This window comes from Anarrhichthys ocellatus, unplaced genomic scaffold (assembly GCF_004355925.1).
Source record: "Anarrhichthys ocellatus isolate YVR2014 unplaced genomic scaffold, GSC_Weel_1.0 scaffold106, whole genome shotgun sequence".
NCBI classification, from domain to species: Eukaryota; Metazoa; Chordata; class Actinopteri; order Perciformes; family Anarhichadidae; genus Anarrhichthys; species Anarrhichthys ocellatus.
In genome coordinates, this window is record NW_022280136.1 from 892,148 (window position 1) to 910,515 (window position 18,368).

General features: G+C 43.7%; 1 protein-coding gene across 3 annotated transcripts in view; it reads right to left on the reverse strand.

Annotated features, from left to right (window-relative positions):
* Positions 1-1,752: 1,752 nt before the first annotated feature.
* tanc2a (tetratricopeptide repeat, ankyrin repeat and coiled-coil containing 2a) overlaps positions 1,753-18,368 on the reverse strand; it is a 38,306-nt gene continuing 21,690 nt past the window's right edge. For 2 of the 3 annotated variants that reach the window (XM_031876237.1, XM_031876236.1), the window contains 15 exons: positions 17,447-17,643; positions 17,252-17,360; positions 16,120-16,242; positions 15,908-16,045; positions 15,701-15,799; positions 13,939-14,106; positions 13,732-13,825; positions 10,634-10,767; positions 10,407-10,530; positions 9,538-9,713; positions 8,187-8,319; positions 7,732-7,823; positions 7,506-7,640; positions 7,268-7,368; positions 1,753-6,375 (listed from right to left, as the gene is read on the reverse strand). In XM_031876237.1, coding sequence (XP_031732097.1) covers positions 4,527-6,375; positions 7,268-7,368; positions 7,506-7,640; positions 7,732-7,823; positions 8,187-8,319; positions 9,538-9,713; positions 10,407-10,530; positions 10,634-10,767; positions 13,732-13,825; positions 13,939-14,106; positions 15,701-15,799; positions 15,908-16,045; positions 16,120-16,242; positions 17,252-17,360; positions 17,447-17,643 — 3,672 coding nt within the window. In that variant the 3' untranslated portion in view covers positions 1,753-4,526. The remainder of the gene's footprint in view (positions 6,376-7,267; positions 7,369-7,505; positions 7,641-7,731; positions 7,824-8,186; positions 8,320-9,537; positions 9,714-10,406; positions 10,531-10,633; positions 10,768-13,731; positions 13,826-13,938; positions 14,107-15,700; positions 15,800-15,907; positions 16,046-16,119; positions 16,243-17,251; positions 17,361-17,446; positions 17,644-18,368) is intronic. The other variant, XM_031876238.1, reaches the window with a different exon arrangement.

An 18,368-nucleotide genomic window follows, 5' to 3' on the forward strand; every position in this document is an offset into this window, starting at 1 on the left:
AACTTCAGTTTGCCAGCAGATATATTTACTTACTTTTTACTTTCTGATAAATGAGTTGATATGAATCATTTAATGGTTAAAAATGCTTCATAAATCATCATGTCTGCAGTTAGAAACATCAGTAGTCATTAATAAACGGTCTGGAGTTTCTCAATTCCTAATGAGCCATCAGCCAACCAGAATAATATTTAATAAATCATTAATAAAGAATTCTGTTACACATTCTATGAAGGTGGTGTCTATAATGCTCTATAAGCACAATCATAACATGTGTCTATAAATCTTCATAAGGCATCTATAGGATAATCTCATCACTGGTATCAAGTCATCACATGTGTCTCCTGCATTAAGTTGACACCTGTGAGACCAAATCTGAAGAAACGTCTTCAAGATCTTTTTCTTTCTGGCTGCTTTCAGTAGATATTCTGGATCTTTCGCTGGTCGTGTTGTAAGAACAATCAGTCTATTGAGAAGGAAACTCGTTTGATTGGAACTTTTTTTTTTACGATCCACTGATTTGATATCAAAGTCTTTCAATTCTTCACAATGTGTAGTTGTCAGGAAGACCTTCTTTCAGTGGTCTCTGATTAACACTGCCTGCAGTCATCAGAGTCTTCCTGTCAGTGGGTTTAGTGGTGAAGTTGAATGATCCAGAACTGAAATTTGTGTCAAACTGTTCAAATACATTTTGAATTCTTCCAGCTTTTCTAACTGAAGTCAAGACAAATGTCAACATATCAGTCCCAAACTGTGATGTAATGACCACAGAGGTTATTGTGTTAAAGATGATCCATTTTAAAAAGGACTCATCAAAACTAAAGAAAATCTCTGAAAATCATCAGACAACATGTTAAGCTGAACTGTTTGGATACAACTTGTTGTATTTCTTATTTCAACCACAAGATGGTGCCATGATATGTGAAGCATACACATTAATGTATCATTAATGCAGGTGATACATGTGATCTTGTGATCACCAGTGATGTGATTCTATTATTATAAGATGCCTTGTTATGTTTGGAAATGTATATAAAGTGGTTTGTAACTTAAAGTTGTTGCTCGGCCTCTGAAGAAGACGCGTGTGGAAACGTTTCATCAGTTTGGCTCTTTGCATGAAGAGGTTCTCGATATAACTGTTGGGATAACTGAGACAAAAGGACAAAACTAATTCATATTATTAATATGATTCATATTATCATTATTAAACATTGTAGGAGACGCTGGTAATGATGCACACTGTTTGGCTAATGGATCAGGTAGACTACTACCGACTCAGTTCATCTAGTCATAAATACATTCAAATCACTGCCCGACTTACTATGTTTTATCATATTATATTATTATGTCTTTTATCAAATAATTCTTATCAGAAATTCATATCAATCAGCCCCAAGCTTTGATATTGGATGTTTAAATATAGCCAATTAACAATAGGCTCTCAACTATAAAGTACTTGCACCTTTATATTTTTTTATGTAAATAATATCTTATATTATATATAACTTATTTTATATGTTATCTATACGGAGGGTGCTGCTTTGTTATCAGACCGTGAGGTTTCAACTCCTCCAGTTTTTAGGATTACATGCTGCATATTCCTGAATTGGATCATAAACATGTTAACAGCTTATTTCACTGTCCCCAAATGGCAGATACATAAATAAGCTGTATTTCCAATTAGTGCATGACCGCAAAAGATGATGCATCCACGGTAGAAACCACCAGAGGGGGGGCAGATTTACACATCTGTTTTATTCCTCTTTGTAATGTTCACATGAGCTGACACATTCCTATCGTTTTAAATGTTTAAAAATCATGTTCCTGTTGCTGTAACCGTGCTGGGTTTTAAATATGAACTTATTTTACACAGTGAAAAAAAGCCCCCAGTGAACCAGCTAGCAGGGACCACACCGGGGCCCATCAGCAGGTCGAGGGGTTACATTCTACATGTAAAGCACAACACATTGTTTTATTGTGAGAAAACACAGCTGTCATCGGGCAAATCAAGCACTATGACGAGCCGTTTACCACACTGTATTGATTTAAAATTTGTAACTATTTTTTAACATCTAATTTCTCTCTAACTATAGCCAGGGTTAGATGCCACAGCCAGCAGTTTCCACATCCTCTCACAGCTGGAGGCCCCTGAGCAGAATAAAGGCAGCTCACAGCCAGATGTCAAGGTCTTCATCAGCAACTCTGAAACCAAGCTGCTGAGTCATTAGAAACATAAAAAGAAAATGTACAAAAACAGGCATTCATGTGCATCAAATACATTAAAATAAAAAAAGAAAGCTTCATCCCTCTTTCTGAATTTCCATCTTTGTCGAACCCAGACTCAAAAACTGGCCCCTGTAAATTGTTAGCTAACCTCCTCCCCTTGGTACAGACAGACGTCATCTTTCCATTCTCACACATATTAACCACTTGAATAAGTTTGTAATATTTGTAACGATGGGTCTTTGATTGCAGAGGTAGATAAATGCGGTTTTCTTATTTCTATCCCACAACCGTTGCATTTGCCATCTGAACATGAGAGCGTGCATTAGCTGCAGCTAGCTAAAGGCCCTTTGAGTCACAACGGGATTTGCGCTGCGCTCGCCACTGGGGGTCCACGCACATCTGACAACGTGTTCGCGGAAGTCGTGGAGTACGGAGCGTAATTTATTTTTTAAAAACTTTTACTTTGTTGTCGCCAGCAACGATAATGCATTGGTCCCACGCTAAGAAGCATGCGCTAGCGCTAGCCCTGCTAAGCACAACTGATACGCCGAATCGGTTGTAAATGTGTTTCGGGGCTTTACCGACAAAGGTCTCGATACAAACTCAGACTTAAAGTAAAACCCTTATTTTGCTCAATGCAGCTAGAAGCCGCCGTGGCGCGACGCAAGCCATTAGAAAGAATGTGATGCAGAGCGCAGTGGCGCCGCATTGTGCCTCAAAGTGTCTCAATCAAGCAAACATTAACTCCATCACACCTTTTACCAGCGAAATCTTTCTAAAACGAGACTCTTGCAAAAGCGATGGTAAATCTGCACTAAACTGCTGCATACGTGATATGGTGCTAAAAAAACTAGGCATTTGGTTTAGTTTTAACTCTACAAACTGATGTAGTTATAAAATGCTGCTTGGTCGAGGACGTAACGCTACTGCAGTGGTAGTTAGCCTGGCATGATGTCACAACTGACAGACGCACTGTTAAAGTATGGATTCTCCAGCAGCACTTCAACAGAACACACACATCCAGAGCTTTGCTGTGCCTAGCAACAGTTGCTGAACTCTGATTGGACAATCACTGTTTTGGGGGAGGGGTTAAAACCAAAGGTGAGTTTATTGAGTTACAGACAGTAGAAGGAGCCAACCGAGTCAACGTGTTGTATTAGTTGGGATCCTTGTAGTTTGCATAAAGGACCTTTATGACTACATAATACAAAAAAACTAAAATAACTGAAAAAAATTCAATAACCTTAAAAAGGATTTTTTTTTTTTTACAGGATTTTTATTGGAAAACATGTAAACCCAAAACTGAGCAAAGTTGAACTGACTTTGCTTTTTATTTTTTATCTCTTTGAAATGTTCTGTGAAAGACCCTCAAAATGAACATATAAAATCCAAAAGGAATATACAGTTAGAGAAACAATATTTGTACAGCTTAATACAGATATAACTTAAAAAAGATAAATATCACTTAGTTTTTGTTTTATATACAGCAAGCCAGTGCTTATGCAACGACAGCATCATTCTAGTTTCTCAAACTATGGCTTGGGGCCGGAACCTCAGTGGCACGAGTTTTAAAGTGTTGAGTCATTTCCATGTTAGCGCTTCATTTACGCAGCAGACAAAAGGTGGTAACGGTGGATTTGTGTCTAGAGTAGAGTATCCGCACCTCTAGTGCAGTGAGGGCAATTCAGAGACTTCAGTTTTGAAATATACTGTAAGCCAGAGATGTACACAGAGGGAGGGAAAGTTTTTATTTTTGTGCTTCCTGTCTTTTTTTGAGTTTACTTCTAAATTCTCCCAAATCTTCCTCTTCCCCTATTGTGCTTTGTAATGGCAAGAGCACTCTCGTCCTTCCCTTACTCCCTTTGTCCTTGCGATATGTTCCTTATCAAACATGTATGTTTAACTTCTGCTTTCCTCTTAACTCTCCTGAACAATAAAGGAGTCAGTACGTCTGCTGACAATCTTAGCGCGGCCATTGGCCAGGTGTGCGGAAGTGAAAACGTACGCAGGATTTGAAATTCTATCTCAAGCTACCTTTTCCTTCAGTCACATTTTGTGTGTATGAGGGCATGCAAACCAAAACACCGGGACTTCCTTCAAGGAGAGTGTGTGCTGTTTATTGCGCTTTTCCCCTCTGACTTTCATATGAACTGCATGTGGTACAAACTGCTTCATTCAAGCGTAGCCCGATCTTAATAATTCAATAGCCCCGGTGACTACTGGAATATATGAGTGCACTCATTTCTTTTTAACCACTTTATTAACCCTCCTCCCTTGTCTTTACTTAACGTTTAAACCTTTCTCTACACATTGGACTCTACAAAGGGTCTTTTTGGTTTGACAGGAGAGGTGGGTCCCGGCTTTCTGTCACTTGGTCTGTCCGAGCAGCTGTGGATCACCGGCAGCGTTCTGGCCAGCTTCACATCCAGGTAGGAGGGGTTCTGACTGGCAACTTGCACTGAACGTTCACCCTGAGGATAGTAGTCCGGCTGGTTGTCGTTGTGGGCGTTGTTGTTGCTGCGGTTGTGGTAGGCGATGGAGGATGGCTGGGGTGGACCGAAGCCTCCTTGACTGGTGGGGGTTTTGCTGGGCGAGGTGACGACTGTGTCCACTGAAGACACGGCCCAGGAGCGAGAAGGGCTGAGGCAGGACGCAGAGCTGGAGGGAGCTTGTTGTTGATACTGCTGGTGGCCCCTCGCGGTCCTGTCGCTGACGCCCATAAAAGGAGTGTTCCTCGATGACCGGCCTGCCTCTCCGGGATAAGTCCCGCCTCCGGCCATGTATGTTTCTGACTGGGGAGAGGAGATCAGAAAGAGGTCGTCGTGGTAGCCAGTAACCCCTCCCACGGAGGCCAGATTTGCTGGTGCTTCCATGTGCTGGACCGAGGCTGACGTCCTGAAGCTTGGGCCGTGATTGGCGGGCTGCCCGCCAGCAAGGCTGCCGCTGCTGGTGGAGAAGCGGACGCTGATACTCTGGGAATGGACAAGAGGCCTTGGGGGAAGAGCGGGGGAGGAGGTTGGGTGGGCACTGAGCGGGCGTTGTAGTCCCCCCTGATGGTGGTATTGGTAATCGTGCGATAGTGGAAGGCTATCAGGAGTCCCCATTGACGCCTCGGTAACTTCTATTGGGTAGTATGCTGCTTTGGATTGGTTGCGACTGAAGTGACGGGCCTGGCCAAACCGATTCATCCCCGCCCTCTCCCCTCCTCCTTCTCTCCCATAGGCAGATGCAAGTCTTGCCTGGCAAACAAAGTCAACGTCTACATCATCCAGGGGATACGATCCAGAGCTCAGACCAGCCTGGACCTGCAGGCTAGGCCTGACATCCAAGGGGCTCGGGCAAATGCCTTCCCCCAGCTCGGCCAGTTCTTGTGGCAGTTGGCCAAACTGGGAGTAAGGAGAACTTCCCAAAAGCATGCTGGAATGGGAAGCGGAACTGGGCTGACTGGTTCGGACAACCTGGACTTGGGCTGCTTGGAGCCACTGGCCTTGAACGGGGATCTGCTTTTGGAAGGATCTTTGATTGGACAGGTGGTGGTGTTGCTGCTGCTGCACCCCCTGGATCTGGTCTGAGTGGTGGTGTGCTGAGACGGACTGCGGATGGTAGTGCAGGCCTCCATTTCCTGACAACGCAGGCATACTTTCTGACATTTGGCTGGGTCGCTGTGGCGGGATGAAATGGTGGTAGGAGGTGGACTGAGGAGGAGGCGCAGGGTGACAGGGGGAAGAGGAGGAGGGGGAGTGCGCGGGGCTCGGGAGGTGACGATACAGGTGAGTGGGGGAGAGGGAGGAGGGGGATGGCACGCCAGGGCGGCAGTGGGTGTCGAGAACCACAGGTGGAGGGTGGAAGGAGGAGGGGTGACGATGAGCATCTCCTTCCCTTTGACTCTCCTCTTCTTCTTCCTCCTCTTCCTCAGTAAGCCCCTCCCTGTCCTGCAACTGCAGACAACCTGAGTCTCTGCACCTGGCCTCGTTGATGGACATGGCCGCATTTTGTTGATAAACGGGATGTGACGAAGAAGGGGGAGAGTCCTGTTGCTGTGCGACCTGCCGACACTCATCCTTGACCCGGGACAGCAGGCGCTGGATCTCCCGGTTGAATGGGCTCAGGCGGCTGGCCTCAATCAAGTCCTCCAGGGCAGCGTGGAAATGTCTGAATGGTGAGAGAGAGCACAAGCATGGAGAGGAATAAGATTTCAGAAGATGACCAAACAGTTCTGGGGACTCCCTGAGAGGAACTGCCAACTGGGGAGCTCCCCCTACATACTTTTAAGTGCTCTTTCTCTGCTCACCACACCAATAGCAATAGTGACATAACCATAGACAGTATATAAGAAGTGGACGTAGTTGTCATGACATCACCCATTGGTTTGAGTGCCGTTTTGAAGCCTCGAGTTCGGCATTGCGGTGGTCGCCATCTTGGATTACGGTCATCGCCATCTTAACTTTTTGCAACCAGTGATTGGAAGTTACCAGATTTGGACTATTGAGGAGTGACGTAGAGACACTGTGTAGACAGGGCTCTGGCAGAAGTGGCGACCTGTCAATCGCAAGGTAGCCCTGCCCTAAAAGCATACCCTGCTTTATGGTCTATTTGACTCTAAATTGATCATAATTTACTAAATGAACATCATGCTGTATTGAAGAAGACTTGAAACTAGAGATTGAGACCATAAACTCATGTTTACAATGTTTACTGAGGTAATAAATCAAGAGAGAAGTAGAGTCATTTTCTCATAGTCTTCCATACAATCACACTTGTTCTGGTCATTGAAGCTATTTGAAGGAATGCCTTCCACAGGGGTTTTATCTTCAGAAGAGGAGGTTTGCTGCCTAGTCAAAAGGCAATTACACACTAATATTTCGTAGTTTTGTAGTTTAGCATGACTGAGGTAGTCAGTTTCCTCAGGACAACTGCCCAAAACATTCATATCCTTCAGCTGGATGTTGATTAAAAAAACCCGCCTATTACATGAATGCACAGTTCATCTAAAGGGAGCAGTTCATGATTTTGTTAGGGTTTGTCCTTATGTCGCTATGGTTACCTGTGTCCACGTTTGGCGCGGGCTCGGGCATAAAAGGCTTCGTAGGATTTAGCTTTCAGCTCGAGAGCCCTGGTGGCAAAATCCTCCGCCAGGCCAAAATCCTGCAAGTAGATAGAAGAGAATTCACGACAATGTGTCAGAAGGTCGGGTCATTTTTAGACCACGAACTACAAATGATGTGATGATTCATCTCCAGTGTGTGCCTCTGTGTGTAGGAGAGAGATGGAAAGAGACTCACGTTCATCTTGCGGTGGCAGCGAGACAGGTTGAGCAGCACGCACACCCTCAGCTGTCTGGACGACTTCAGCTCGTCCCCGGGAAACTTCTGGAGAGCCGACTGATAGGAGTGAGCAGCTTCCCTCACTTTACCTTGCTACAAATACACACACAGAATACTTACAATATCAGATAAATGTGTGTGTATGTGTGTACATCTGATTAAATGTGAGTTTGCTGTGTGTTACCTTGTACAGTCGGTCTCCCTCTTGGATCAGTTTACTGAGCAGAACCATTAAGATGTCTGGTTTAGAGGTTGCCATGGCCCAGGTGGCTGGTCCTACACACACACACACACAGACGCACATTTTATTACCTCTGCAAAGAAGATTACTGTAGGTGTTCACTCCTATTTCTATGAGTTGGCAGTAAAACACTTTAATTTTAAAACATGTTATTCATTCATATATAACATTTTATGTTTTGGCTTTTAACCACTGACGGTCAAAAGCAAAAGTGGATTCCTTGGTTCCACACAAATCAGCAAGATCCATGCCCTTATTCCTCTTAACACATTTACCACCATCTTGACTTTTTTCATTTGCTTTCTCTCTAAAAATGAGGTGAGAAGATGGATACCATTCTCTACACTTCTGTATGGTAAATATGAAGCTACCGCCAGTTAGCTGAGTCATGTATCTACCTATCTTGGCTCCCTTTTTGAGCAGAGCGATGACTGCCGAAGTGTTTCTGCAGCCGACCGCCCGGTCGAGAGGACGCATCCCGCTGCAGTCCACATGCTCCACCGACGCACCGTGATCCACCAGGTGCTGCACCTGATGCAGAACAGGACACAAAGAAAGGCAACATGTTTTAGTGATGTAAAAATACTTGTGATGTTCAGATTTCTTAGCTAAAATATTTTTTGCTTATGTTATCAATTAATATTAGTAATAATAATATGAGGAAAGCACCCATTTAGCTTAGAGTATGGCAGTGGTGGGCCGTCAGGGCCTGCAAGGCCTTCTCTGCTGGCCTAAACAGAATCACAAAGCTATATATATTTAAAAAAAAAAAAAAAAAAAATCTATTTTATAATTTAATAATTTTTCTTAAATACACTACATGTATTATAATTTATAAAAATATTTTTCCTATTATCTTATTTTCTCATTGCACAGCTACTGTCTTCCTCAGTTGCTCTGCTTCCAGTGCAGCTTGTTTTAAGTTGAGCTTTTATCCAATCAGATTTCACCTCTGTGTCTCTAGGTAAGAACAGAGGCCCCAGGCCTGCAGAGTCTCACCTGCAGCCAGTGCAGATTAAAGTAAATGGGGACGATATTGTTGATTGTCATAGTGTTCAACCAATCAGATCTTTAGTTTGACATGTTGGGCGTATTCTTATTCTTATACATGCCGCCAGTGTCGTGTGTAGCTTTCCCGCAAGGTACAGAGTGTGCTGTGATTGGTCAGTGGGCGAGCATGTGACTATCGTGAAACGAAACTTAACAACCAACAGAGGCTGATGGGTAGTGAATCACATCACGTGATGCAGCTCAGCCAATCAAAATGCATTCTGACTGAGTGAGATGCACCATGACAGAGGTACCTGAGCCGAGGAAAGACATTGCAGAGCAGTACGATCAATGCTGAAGTTGAGAAAGTAAAATCCTATAATAATGTCTTTGGGTTGCCACTTGTCATTAAGGAATGACTGTGGATCCCACAGCCAGACCAGCTGAGAACATTATATTTTCCTGAATTTAAGCTTTTGCATTTTCTAAATGCTCTAGTGTTATTCAAACGACTCGTACTGAACGGTTTAATACGAAGATGTACATAGTTACAGCCTTAAAAATGAACAACAGCTGTGGCGCCACAATGTGGTTATAAGGTGGTATTTCAGCTGCAGGACAGCAGTGAAGGCCCAGGTATAAAATGCATGGCCCGCCACTGGAATATGGACACATCACAGACTCTGCAGGACAGGTAAGGCAGGGGCCGACACATTCATTTTATAATCTGGTAAATATGAAAACTGCAGTTTTACACACCACTTCTGGGTCACCACGGAACGCAGCCAGATCCAGAGGTGTCCGTCCACTGCGGTCGACGTGGGTTGTGGCTGCACCTCGCTCCACCAGCTCTCTGACCAATGGGAGCTGGCCTTTCAGACACGCCCAGCTCAGCGGAGTTAAGCCTTCCCTGTCAGTCTGGTCGAGAGAGGCTCCTAAAGACAGAGAGAGAGAGAGATTAATCTCAGTGTACATTAGAGTCGTATGCATGGATGGCGCCCCTATGGATGGATGAAGCCGCTAATGATGGATGGATTGCACCCCTATGCATGGTTGGCGCCCCTATGCATGGATGGAGCCTCTATAGATGGATGGGGCCCTTATGGATTGATGGAGCCTCTATAGATGGATGGCACCCCCTATGGATGGATGGCACCCCCTATGGAGGGATGGCACCCCCTATGGAGGGATGGCATCCCCTATGGATGGATGGCACCCCCTATGGATGGATGGCACCCCCTATGGAGGGATGGCATCCCCTATGGATGGATGGGGCCCTTATGGATTGATGGAGCCTCTATGGATGGATGGCACCCCCTATGGAAGGATGGCACCCCCTATGGATGGATGGGGCCCTTATGGAAGGATGGCACCCCCTATGGAGGGATGGCATCCCCTATGGAAGGATGGCACCCCCTATGGATGGATGGCATCCCCTATGGAAGGATGGCACCCCCTATGGAGGGATGGCATCCCCTATGGAAGGATGGCACCCCCTATGGAAGGATGGCATCCCCTATGGAAGGATGACGCCCCTAGCATTTCACTACAGCACCAACACCTAGGGCCGACTCTGGTTGCACCTATTGTTGATGCGATTGTTAATACTGTCAATGCTAGGGGGGTACCATGATCCAGTAGCAGCTGGGCTGTGTTCATATGTCCCTCCGAGGCTGCCGTCATCAGGGCTGTTCTACCCTGCTGGTCCACCATGTTCACCTCCACCCCGTGACTCAATAAGAGCTCCACCACCTGAGCGAGAGACACAAACGGAGACGGACGCTCAGCATTTCTGGAACATTAAAACGTGTTTATTCTATGTGTGTGTGTATGTGTTCTGTGTGCTCCACTGTACCTGCAAGTGGCCACGTCTCACAGCGCTGAAGAGGGGAGCCATACCCCGCCTGTTGCATTGCTCAATGGCAGCCCCCTGATCCAACAACAACCGGCAGACAGCCAGCCTGCCGCTTCCTGCCGCTGCCGTCAGAGCTGACACAGAGACACAGACAGATACACACAGTTGGAGACAGGTTTCCTATATGCACACATGCACGATCTTAAAATCGATCTCAAAATCCTATGAAATGGGGGTCCGTGCTCTAATTTTTTTCAGTTTAGGGGTCCTTTGAGGTGAAAAGCGCTTGGGCACCACTGTGTTACAGCATGAGAAGAACTATTACAAATATATTCTTTAAGGTAGATTTTATTTCAACCAAATAAGACAAAAAACACTAATATTATATAATATAAGAAATTGATGTTCCAGAAATAAAGGAGACAATGGTGTGTGTAACTTGAGTGAGTCGCAATTCTGAAGAAGAGAAAAATGTTGTGAGACGATGGGGAGACATACAGGACTCCATAATATGTTGCACTATTAGAAGGACAGATTAAAGAATAATGAAGGGTGTGAAGACAACCAAATTACTTACTTTCACTAGATTTGAACACTAGATTTAGTTGGCCGTTAATTTAAGTTGGACTTGATATATTTCATTATTCTCAAGTAAGTTTTTACAGCTTCTGTAAGACCAATACAGATTGATTATTTTTGTTCTGAACCTGGTAGGGCTGCACGATTATGGCCAAAATCATAATTATCACGATTATTCATTAATTTTAGGGACATCTTTTTATTGCACTGTCACGTTTAAATGAACAAGAACACTGCTTCCACTTCCATTGTTGTGCTACATTCAGGCTAATGTACAAATCTTTGCATCAGACTGGTCCTTATCACAGTGCGTCTCGTAGAAGGAAAATATAAATAAAATAGTATCAACACTTTTTACCCAAAATTAAATCAACAGAGCACTGCTTTCACTTCCATGTTGTGCTACATTCCAGCTAATGTACACGTCTCTGCATCAAAATAAAACGTATCACCTGAAGCAAAATATAAATTAAATGTTTACCCAAAATAAAGGGCTAACTAAAAATAAATATGTGTGTTGCTCACAGTATTTATTGGACACATGTCTTTGGCCAAATGAAATGCGATTGCATCCGTTATTTCAGTGTGTCTTTGGGAGGTGGATGGATACGCTGTCGCGCTGTGCAGGGTCGCTGTTATGGTTTTCTGGGTTGACGTTGGACATGGACGTAGATTCAGTGAGGTAACGTTAGCTTTGGCCTTAATGCATTCGTCGTACTGTGGTGTGTGGTGATTTTTCAGGTGGTTGAACAAGTTAGTTGTATTGCTATGCGGCGCAGACACAACTCGAACGCACTCTGTGCATATGATTTGTTCTTGGTTAACATCACTTGCCCTAAATCCAAAAAACTTCCAGACAACGGATGATGATCCTGACATTTGATTTAGCTTTCACACGACACCCGTGACCGTCTGTTCTGTTGTCTGTCTCTCTTCTACTAATAGCGGAGTCGACTGCAGACAGAACTTTTTTTGAGGCTGCCGCTGCAGGGTGCGCGCATGACGCCTCCCATCTCGTTCGCCCCCTGGTGGTTGGCTGACTGTTAGTTGAGGAAGCGCTTGATTTGATATGTAGCAGAGCACGCATTTTAAACGTCAATATCGCTGACGATCATGCTCATTTAATTGTGGCAGCCAAAATCGTGATCGCAATTAAAATTCGATTAATTGTGCAGCCCTAGAACCTGGTAAACTGAGGCTTCTGTGTCGTAGGGCGAGATTTGTACCGTAGTGCTCAGCCTCCACCACTAGAGGACATTGAAGGGTAGCACAGCAGCAACTGACTAAAAGTATACTTACTTTGTGGTAGTACTGTGAATGCCAAAAATGCAAAAGGTGATCCAGTCAACCCTGACAATGCAAGTCAACTTTTCACTGACTGTATTGTGTTGCAAGATATATACAAATATGTAACATTACATGTGACTTCGGCTTTGATTCAGTTGACTTCCAGCAAATCATTCGGAGTCCTGCAGTGATGTACTTGTACTTGTACTAGTGATGTACAAGTGGGTTTAGTTTTGTCTCATCTTTACACTGTTGTAGTGCAGGATACATAGGTTATTACAGGCTATAGTTGTATATGTGCAGTGGTGCAAACTCATCAGGAGAGAAAAAGGCGACAAAGATTTGAACCCACTCGGGGAGTCCTGATGTTTTTTTATTTTTGAAGTATCAGTTTTGAAATGTGGATTTATAGTTGATTTTAGCATGACGATAAAGTGATAAAAAAATCACCCTCGAATTAATGTAATCTTACTTCTATAAAAGAAATGTAAGGACATCAGGTTAGAGCACTTGAACAAATGCTACTTGACATGAACCCCACCCGGAAGCACCAGGGACAGAACGACAAGGGGGAAGAAAGGCAGAGGACTACAGTTTTGATGCCTCAAGCCTTTGGCATTTTGGCCGTCGCCATTTCGGTTTTTGGTCGTCACCATCTTGGTTTTTGGCCTAACCCTAACCCGCTTCATGGTCTGTCTCTAAATGCACCATAATTTACGAAATGAACATCATGCTGTATTGAAGAATACTTGAAACTAGAGATTGAGACCATAAACTCATGTTTACTGAGGTAATAAATCAAGAGAGAAGTAGAGTCATTTTCTCATAGACTTCTATACAACCGGAGGAGTCGCCCCCTGATGGACATTAGAGAGAATGCAGGTTTACGACACTTCAGCATTGGCTTGACTTTTCCGAACCTGAAGTTGCTGCCTGTTGTGGCCTAGGGCTTTGTGAACACTGTAATCCACCACTCCCCTTAAGTAAGATAAACTGCAGCACTTTATTATGTATATATATCGGATCTTCATAGCTATTATGTTTAATACATTTGTAATAAATATACAGATCAGTAAATTAGTAAAAATCTGATCAAATCAGTAGTATTATTGCAGTATTAGCAACAGTCCTGAAGTATCAAAATACCCATGGTATCAAAATATTAGTAGTACAGACTAGTGGCGTAGTATTCGTGCAGCGTGAACATTTGCTGTAGACAGTTCTTGCAGTACCTGTCTCTCCCCACAGACTGTCGGGTGTGTTGATCTCAGGTCTCTCCTCCTCTTCCTCGTCTTCCTCCGGAAGATCCAGGAGGTACGACACGATCTACACACACACGGCACAGTAACGACCGTTACAAACACATCACGAATAGAAGATCATGATTCACACCATGTTAACACCATGTTATTAAAGTGTGTGGTGCGTGTGTAGGTGACCTCGGCGTGGCCCGTGCTAGCCGCCGCGATCAGAGCCTGCTGCACCGCCTGGCACCGGCTCGCGCAGCTCCAGTCCACGCGCCTCAGCAGGAAGCGCAGCACCTCGAGGCGGCCTCGCTGAGCCGCGTGCACCAGCACGCACCGGCCCGAGCTGTCCACGTGGCCCGCCTACAGGGCGCGGGGAGAGAGAGAGAGAGAGGCTTAGAGGAGGCGCCCTGTGCACCTGAGACATGGAAAGCTTGTTTGCAAGTTGGGTATTCTACCTAAACACCTACAATAAACTACCGTACTGACGGGCTGGGCTAATGGGATGCAGAATTGTTGAGAGACAATGGAAATCTGTCGCACCGTTCTGTTTGAACTCATCCAACACGGCAAGTTATTTACGAGTCGTATTAAGACTCTTAGGACACAAAGACCTGTTTTTGAAGACATGAATTCCATTTGTTTTATTATTTCATTATTCTAAATGTGGTTAATTCTACTATAGGGATTCAAATGCTGGTCTTCTATATTGGCATATTTCTCAAATAATCTCAATATTAGAAATTGAAAAGGGAAACAATAAGTTTACTAGGTAACCACAAAGTAATGTCAGCATTACAATAAAGAATGTTGTCGTAAAATGAGTAAGGTTAGCATAAAAATAAGAAAGGTTAGCAAAAAATAAGTAATGTCGTAAAATAAGAAATGTTAGCATTAAAAAAATAATGCTAGCATAAAAATAAGTTAGGTTAGCATGAAATTAAGTAACGTTGTCTTATGAATAACTAAAATAATGTTAGCATGAATGAAATTCTTGATGTTTGCCTGCCATACAAGTATAGCAGCACAGAAGCCCACTCATTCTGGATGCTATATTAGCAGCGTCAGCGTGTATGAAAATCCTGCTGTTATGATGCAAAAAGCTCATATTAGATGACTGCAGTGACTAAAAAAAGTCAGGTATTTTCATCAAAGACACATGAACAATATTGGTTACTGACACATTCACATGGGCTTCTTCAGATGAAGCGAGAGGGCAAAGAAAGGTTCAAAAAGGTGGATGAGAATCCTTGGGTTACAGCTAAAGCTGGGGTAGTTTTATTTTGGCCTCATTGGGGAAAAAATCTATACTAACCTTTCAGCTTATTGTAGCGAAGAGCATTTCAGAGATGGAGAGAAAACGTTGCTAACATTTTAGCCTCCTGCTAACCCGAGGCTCACGGCTGCTCGGCACATCAACGCATGCTTTTTCCAAACTTGCATGAATGTTCAAATAATCCAAAACATGCATTTTTTTATGCTACTATTTCAAGCAGACATAGGTGGTCCATTATTGTGACTTTCAGGAATATCAGACCGTAAATAAATTATGCAAAAATGCAAAGAAATCCAAACTGTTCACTTTCCATTTCTTGGCATGTACTTCATTTGATGTACTTTTAAATTGATTGTGTGCTGACGAACCTGTATTGTAACACTATGTCATATTATTGTTGGTGTTTTTATTTGTTTATGGAGATGTAGGGGGTTGTTGGTAATGGCTGTTCTAAATTTGTCATAAGTAATGTTTATACCTCTGCTGCAACTGATCTCTTCATATAAATACAAATAAAGAGGAAGAAAAAAGAAAAGACAAAAACATTTTCGGAGACGCTGTCATTCTTGATACGACCACTGGATGACACTGAAGTACACATTTTACATTTCAAAGTGTAAACTCTGCACATGGTGGCTTTAAATCTTCTAAGTCACAACATCTAGAAAGGTAGACAGGCACCTTAGCTTTGTGCTGACTCAGCATGCTGACGATGTCCAGATGTCCAGCCGCTGCAGCGAATCCCAGTGCGGTCAAACGGTCCTGTGACTGAGCATCCACCTGGCAACAACACAGAAGCAACACGTTTGGTTGCGATACTGGCACAAACTTCCGATCACAATGTTTCCATACAAAAATGTAAAAAAATATAAATATATATTTTTGTACCTGAGCTCCGAGGTCGAGCAGCAGCGCCACAGCATCGCTGTGGCCCAGGTGAGCGTGGACACACAGCAGGGGGGCGTTGTTGAGGACATCGCTACGGAAATCCACATCAGCCCCCCCCATAATCAGCAACCTGCTCACCTGTACGAGTAGGGATTCAAGTTACATTCCACACGTACTAGCAAGTGTGTGTGGATGTGTGTGTAAAATGTTACCTTGATGTTGGGGGTGTAAAGGTTGCGCAGCGATGAGAGAGCAGGGCTCAGGCTCTCCGTGCTGTAGGACAGCCACAGCCCCTGCAGAACTGAGGAGGAAACCCCAAGCTTCTTACTCAGACCCTGAGGAGACGAGAATAGATGCCACAGAAACAAAATTATTAGATGGATAATTGACTGGTAGATTTACTGTATATGGATATTTTCTGAGTTAATAAATAAAGCAACATGCTGACAAACTGTTCAGAGGTTAACTTGTAGGTGGCACTCACTTCACAATTGTTTTAACCACACATGACATACACACGGCTCTAGCTAGCTAACACGACACATGGAATTCCTGAGAGGAATGTCATAAAAATAAGTAATATTAGCATAAAAATAAGTAAAGTTTACATCAAAATTTTTAACGTTATCTTAAAAATCAGTAACGCTAGCATATAAGTCACGTAAGCATAAAGAAATAAACAATGTAACGTTAGCATGACTGAAGTTAGATGCACAGAAGCCAACTCATTGTGGATGCTACTGTATATCATTACGAGATTTAATGGTATTTCAACCCCCGTGTGTACATTTATAAACAGCATATAAACACCTAAGTTTTACCAACGATCGTTCATGCAAACAGGAAATTGGCATTTATGTTTTTCTAGTTGGCGATCTCTGATAATGTGCGTTGCCATCTTCGATTAGGCTGTCGCCATGTTGGTTTTTTTCACAACCAATGAACAGAAGTTACCATATTTGGAATGCGGAGGAGTGACGTAGAGACGCCGTATACGGCTCTGGTAGCAGCAGCGACCTGTCAATCACAGTAGCCCCGCCCTAAAGCATACCCTGCTTTATGATCTATTTGACTCTAAATGGACCATAATTTACTAAATGAACATCATGCTGTATTGAAGAAGACTTGAAACTAATGATTGAGACCATAAACTCATGTTTACTGAGGTAATAAATAGAGAGAAGTAGAGTCATTTTCTCATAGACTTCTATACAATCTGACTTTTTTTTTCCCGTCGATAAAATGCATGTTTGAAGACACTTCGGCATCGGCTTCACTCAGCAGAATCGAAGGTTGCCGCCTGATGCTGAGCCACTTAAAGACTGTGTGTGTGTGTGTGCTCACCTTGTAGATGTGAGCCTTCAGGATGTGATGTCCTAGCTCCAGCGTCTCCTGTCGGTTCAACTTTCCTTCTTGCCGGCAGAGCCAGAAGGCCAGGAGAGTGTGACCGCTCCTGGAGAGAGGAGAGACAAAACAGACAGCTTAGGTGAAGACGTCCTCTTTTCTTTTTCCACTCTCTCACGCTGTCCGTCGGTGTACCTGGGGTCGCAGAGGAACCTGTCTTCCTGACCCTCCTCTCTCCACATCAGCCACTCCCTGAAGGAGGCGTGGTTCAGCATCCTGCTGCCGTCGCTCCGCCGCAGCAGGAAGGAGGAGAGCTGCTCCAGACGGTGTGTAAACTCCCCCCAGTGCAGCGTCCCTCCGGTCAGAGCACCCGCGTTCACCACCTCAAACAGCTGGAGGAGGATTCAAGGATCATTTGTTGTCATTATGCAACACAGGGGACACACAACAAAGACGCAGTTGTAGCCCATTTGCAACACAAGAAAAGCATGACAAAGAAAACAAAATGAAAACAGTAGTGCATTTTTGGAATTTGCAGTCACATTTCAAGTGTATTCATATTCCATTTTCAATATCTCGAAGATATGTCAACAAGGCTTATGGTGTGTTCACACTTAACGGGAAGAGGAACTTTTCACGTGGCATGATTACATACAAAGTCAATAAAAAAAAAAAGAAGAGGATGTCACTTGTGTACAGATTATAAAGCCCTGTGAGGCAAATTTGTGATATACAAAATAAATTGAATTGAATCCTGTTGTCCCTGAAGTCCTGACATTGTTGAATCAGAACGGGTCAGACCAACTTTAACCAAAAGTCTACAGCCATTCTAGCAGATCTGTGAGGCTGTACTCTGGCAAAGCAATGCTTTCAGCTCAATGCTAACATCAGCATGCTAGCACGCTTCCGATGACAATACTTGCATGCTGATGTTTAGCAGGTTTAATGTTAAGTGCTGATGGGAATGTCATTCGTTTGGCAGGCATTGGGTCTGAAACAAATTGGACAAATAAAAAGTTTGACGAGATGATGGCGTTGGAGGAAAAGTTAAGGTTATAGCAATGTAATATACACACACACACACACACACACACACACACACACACACACACACACA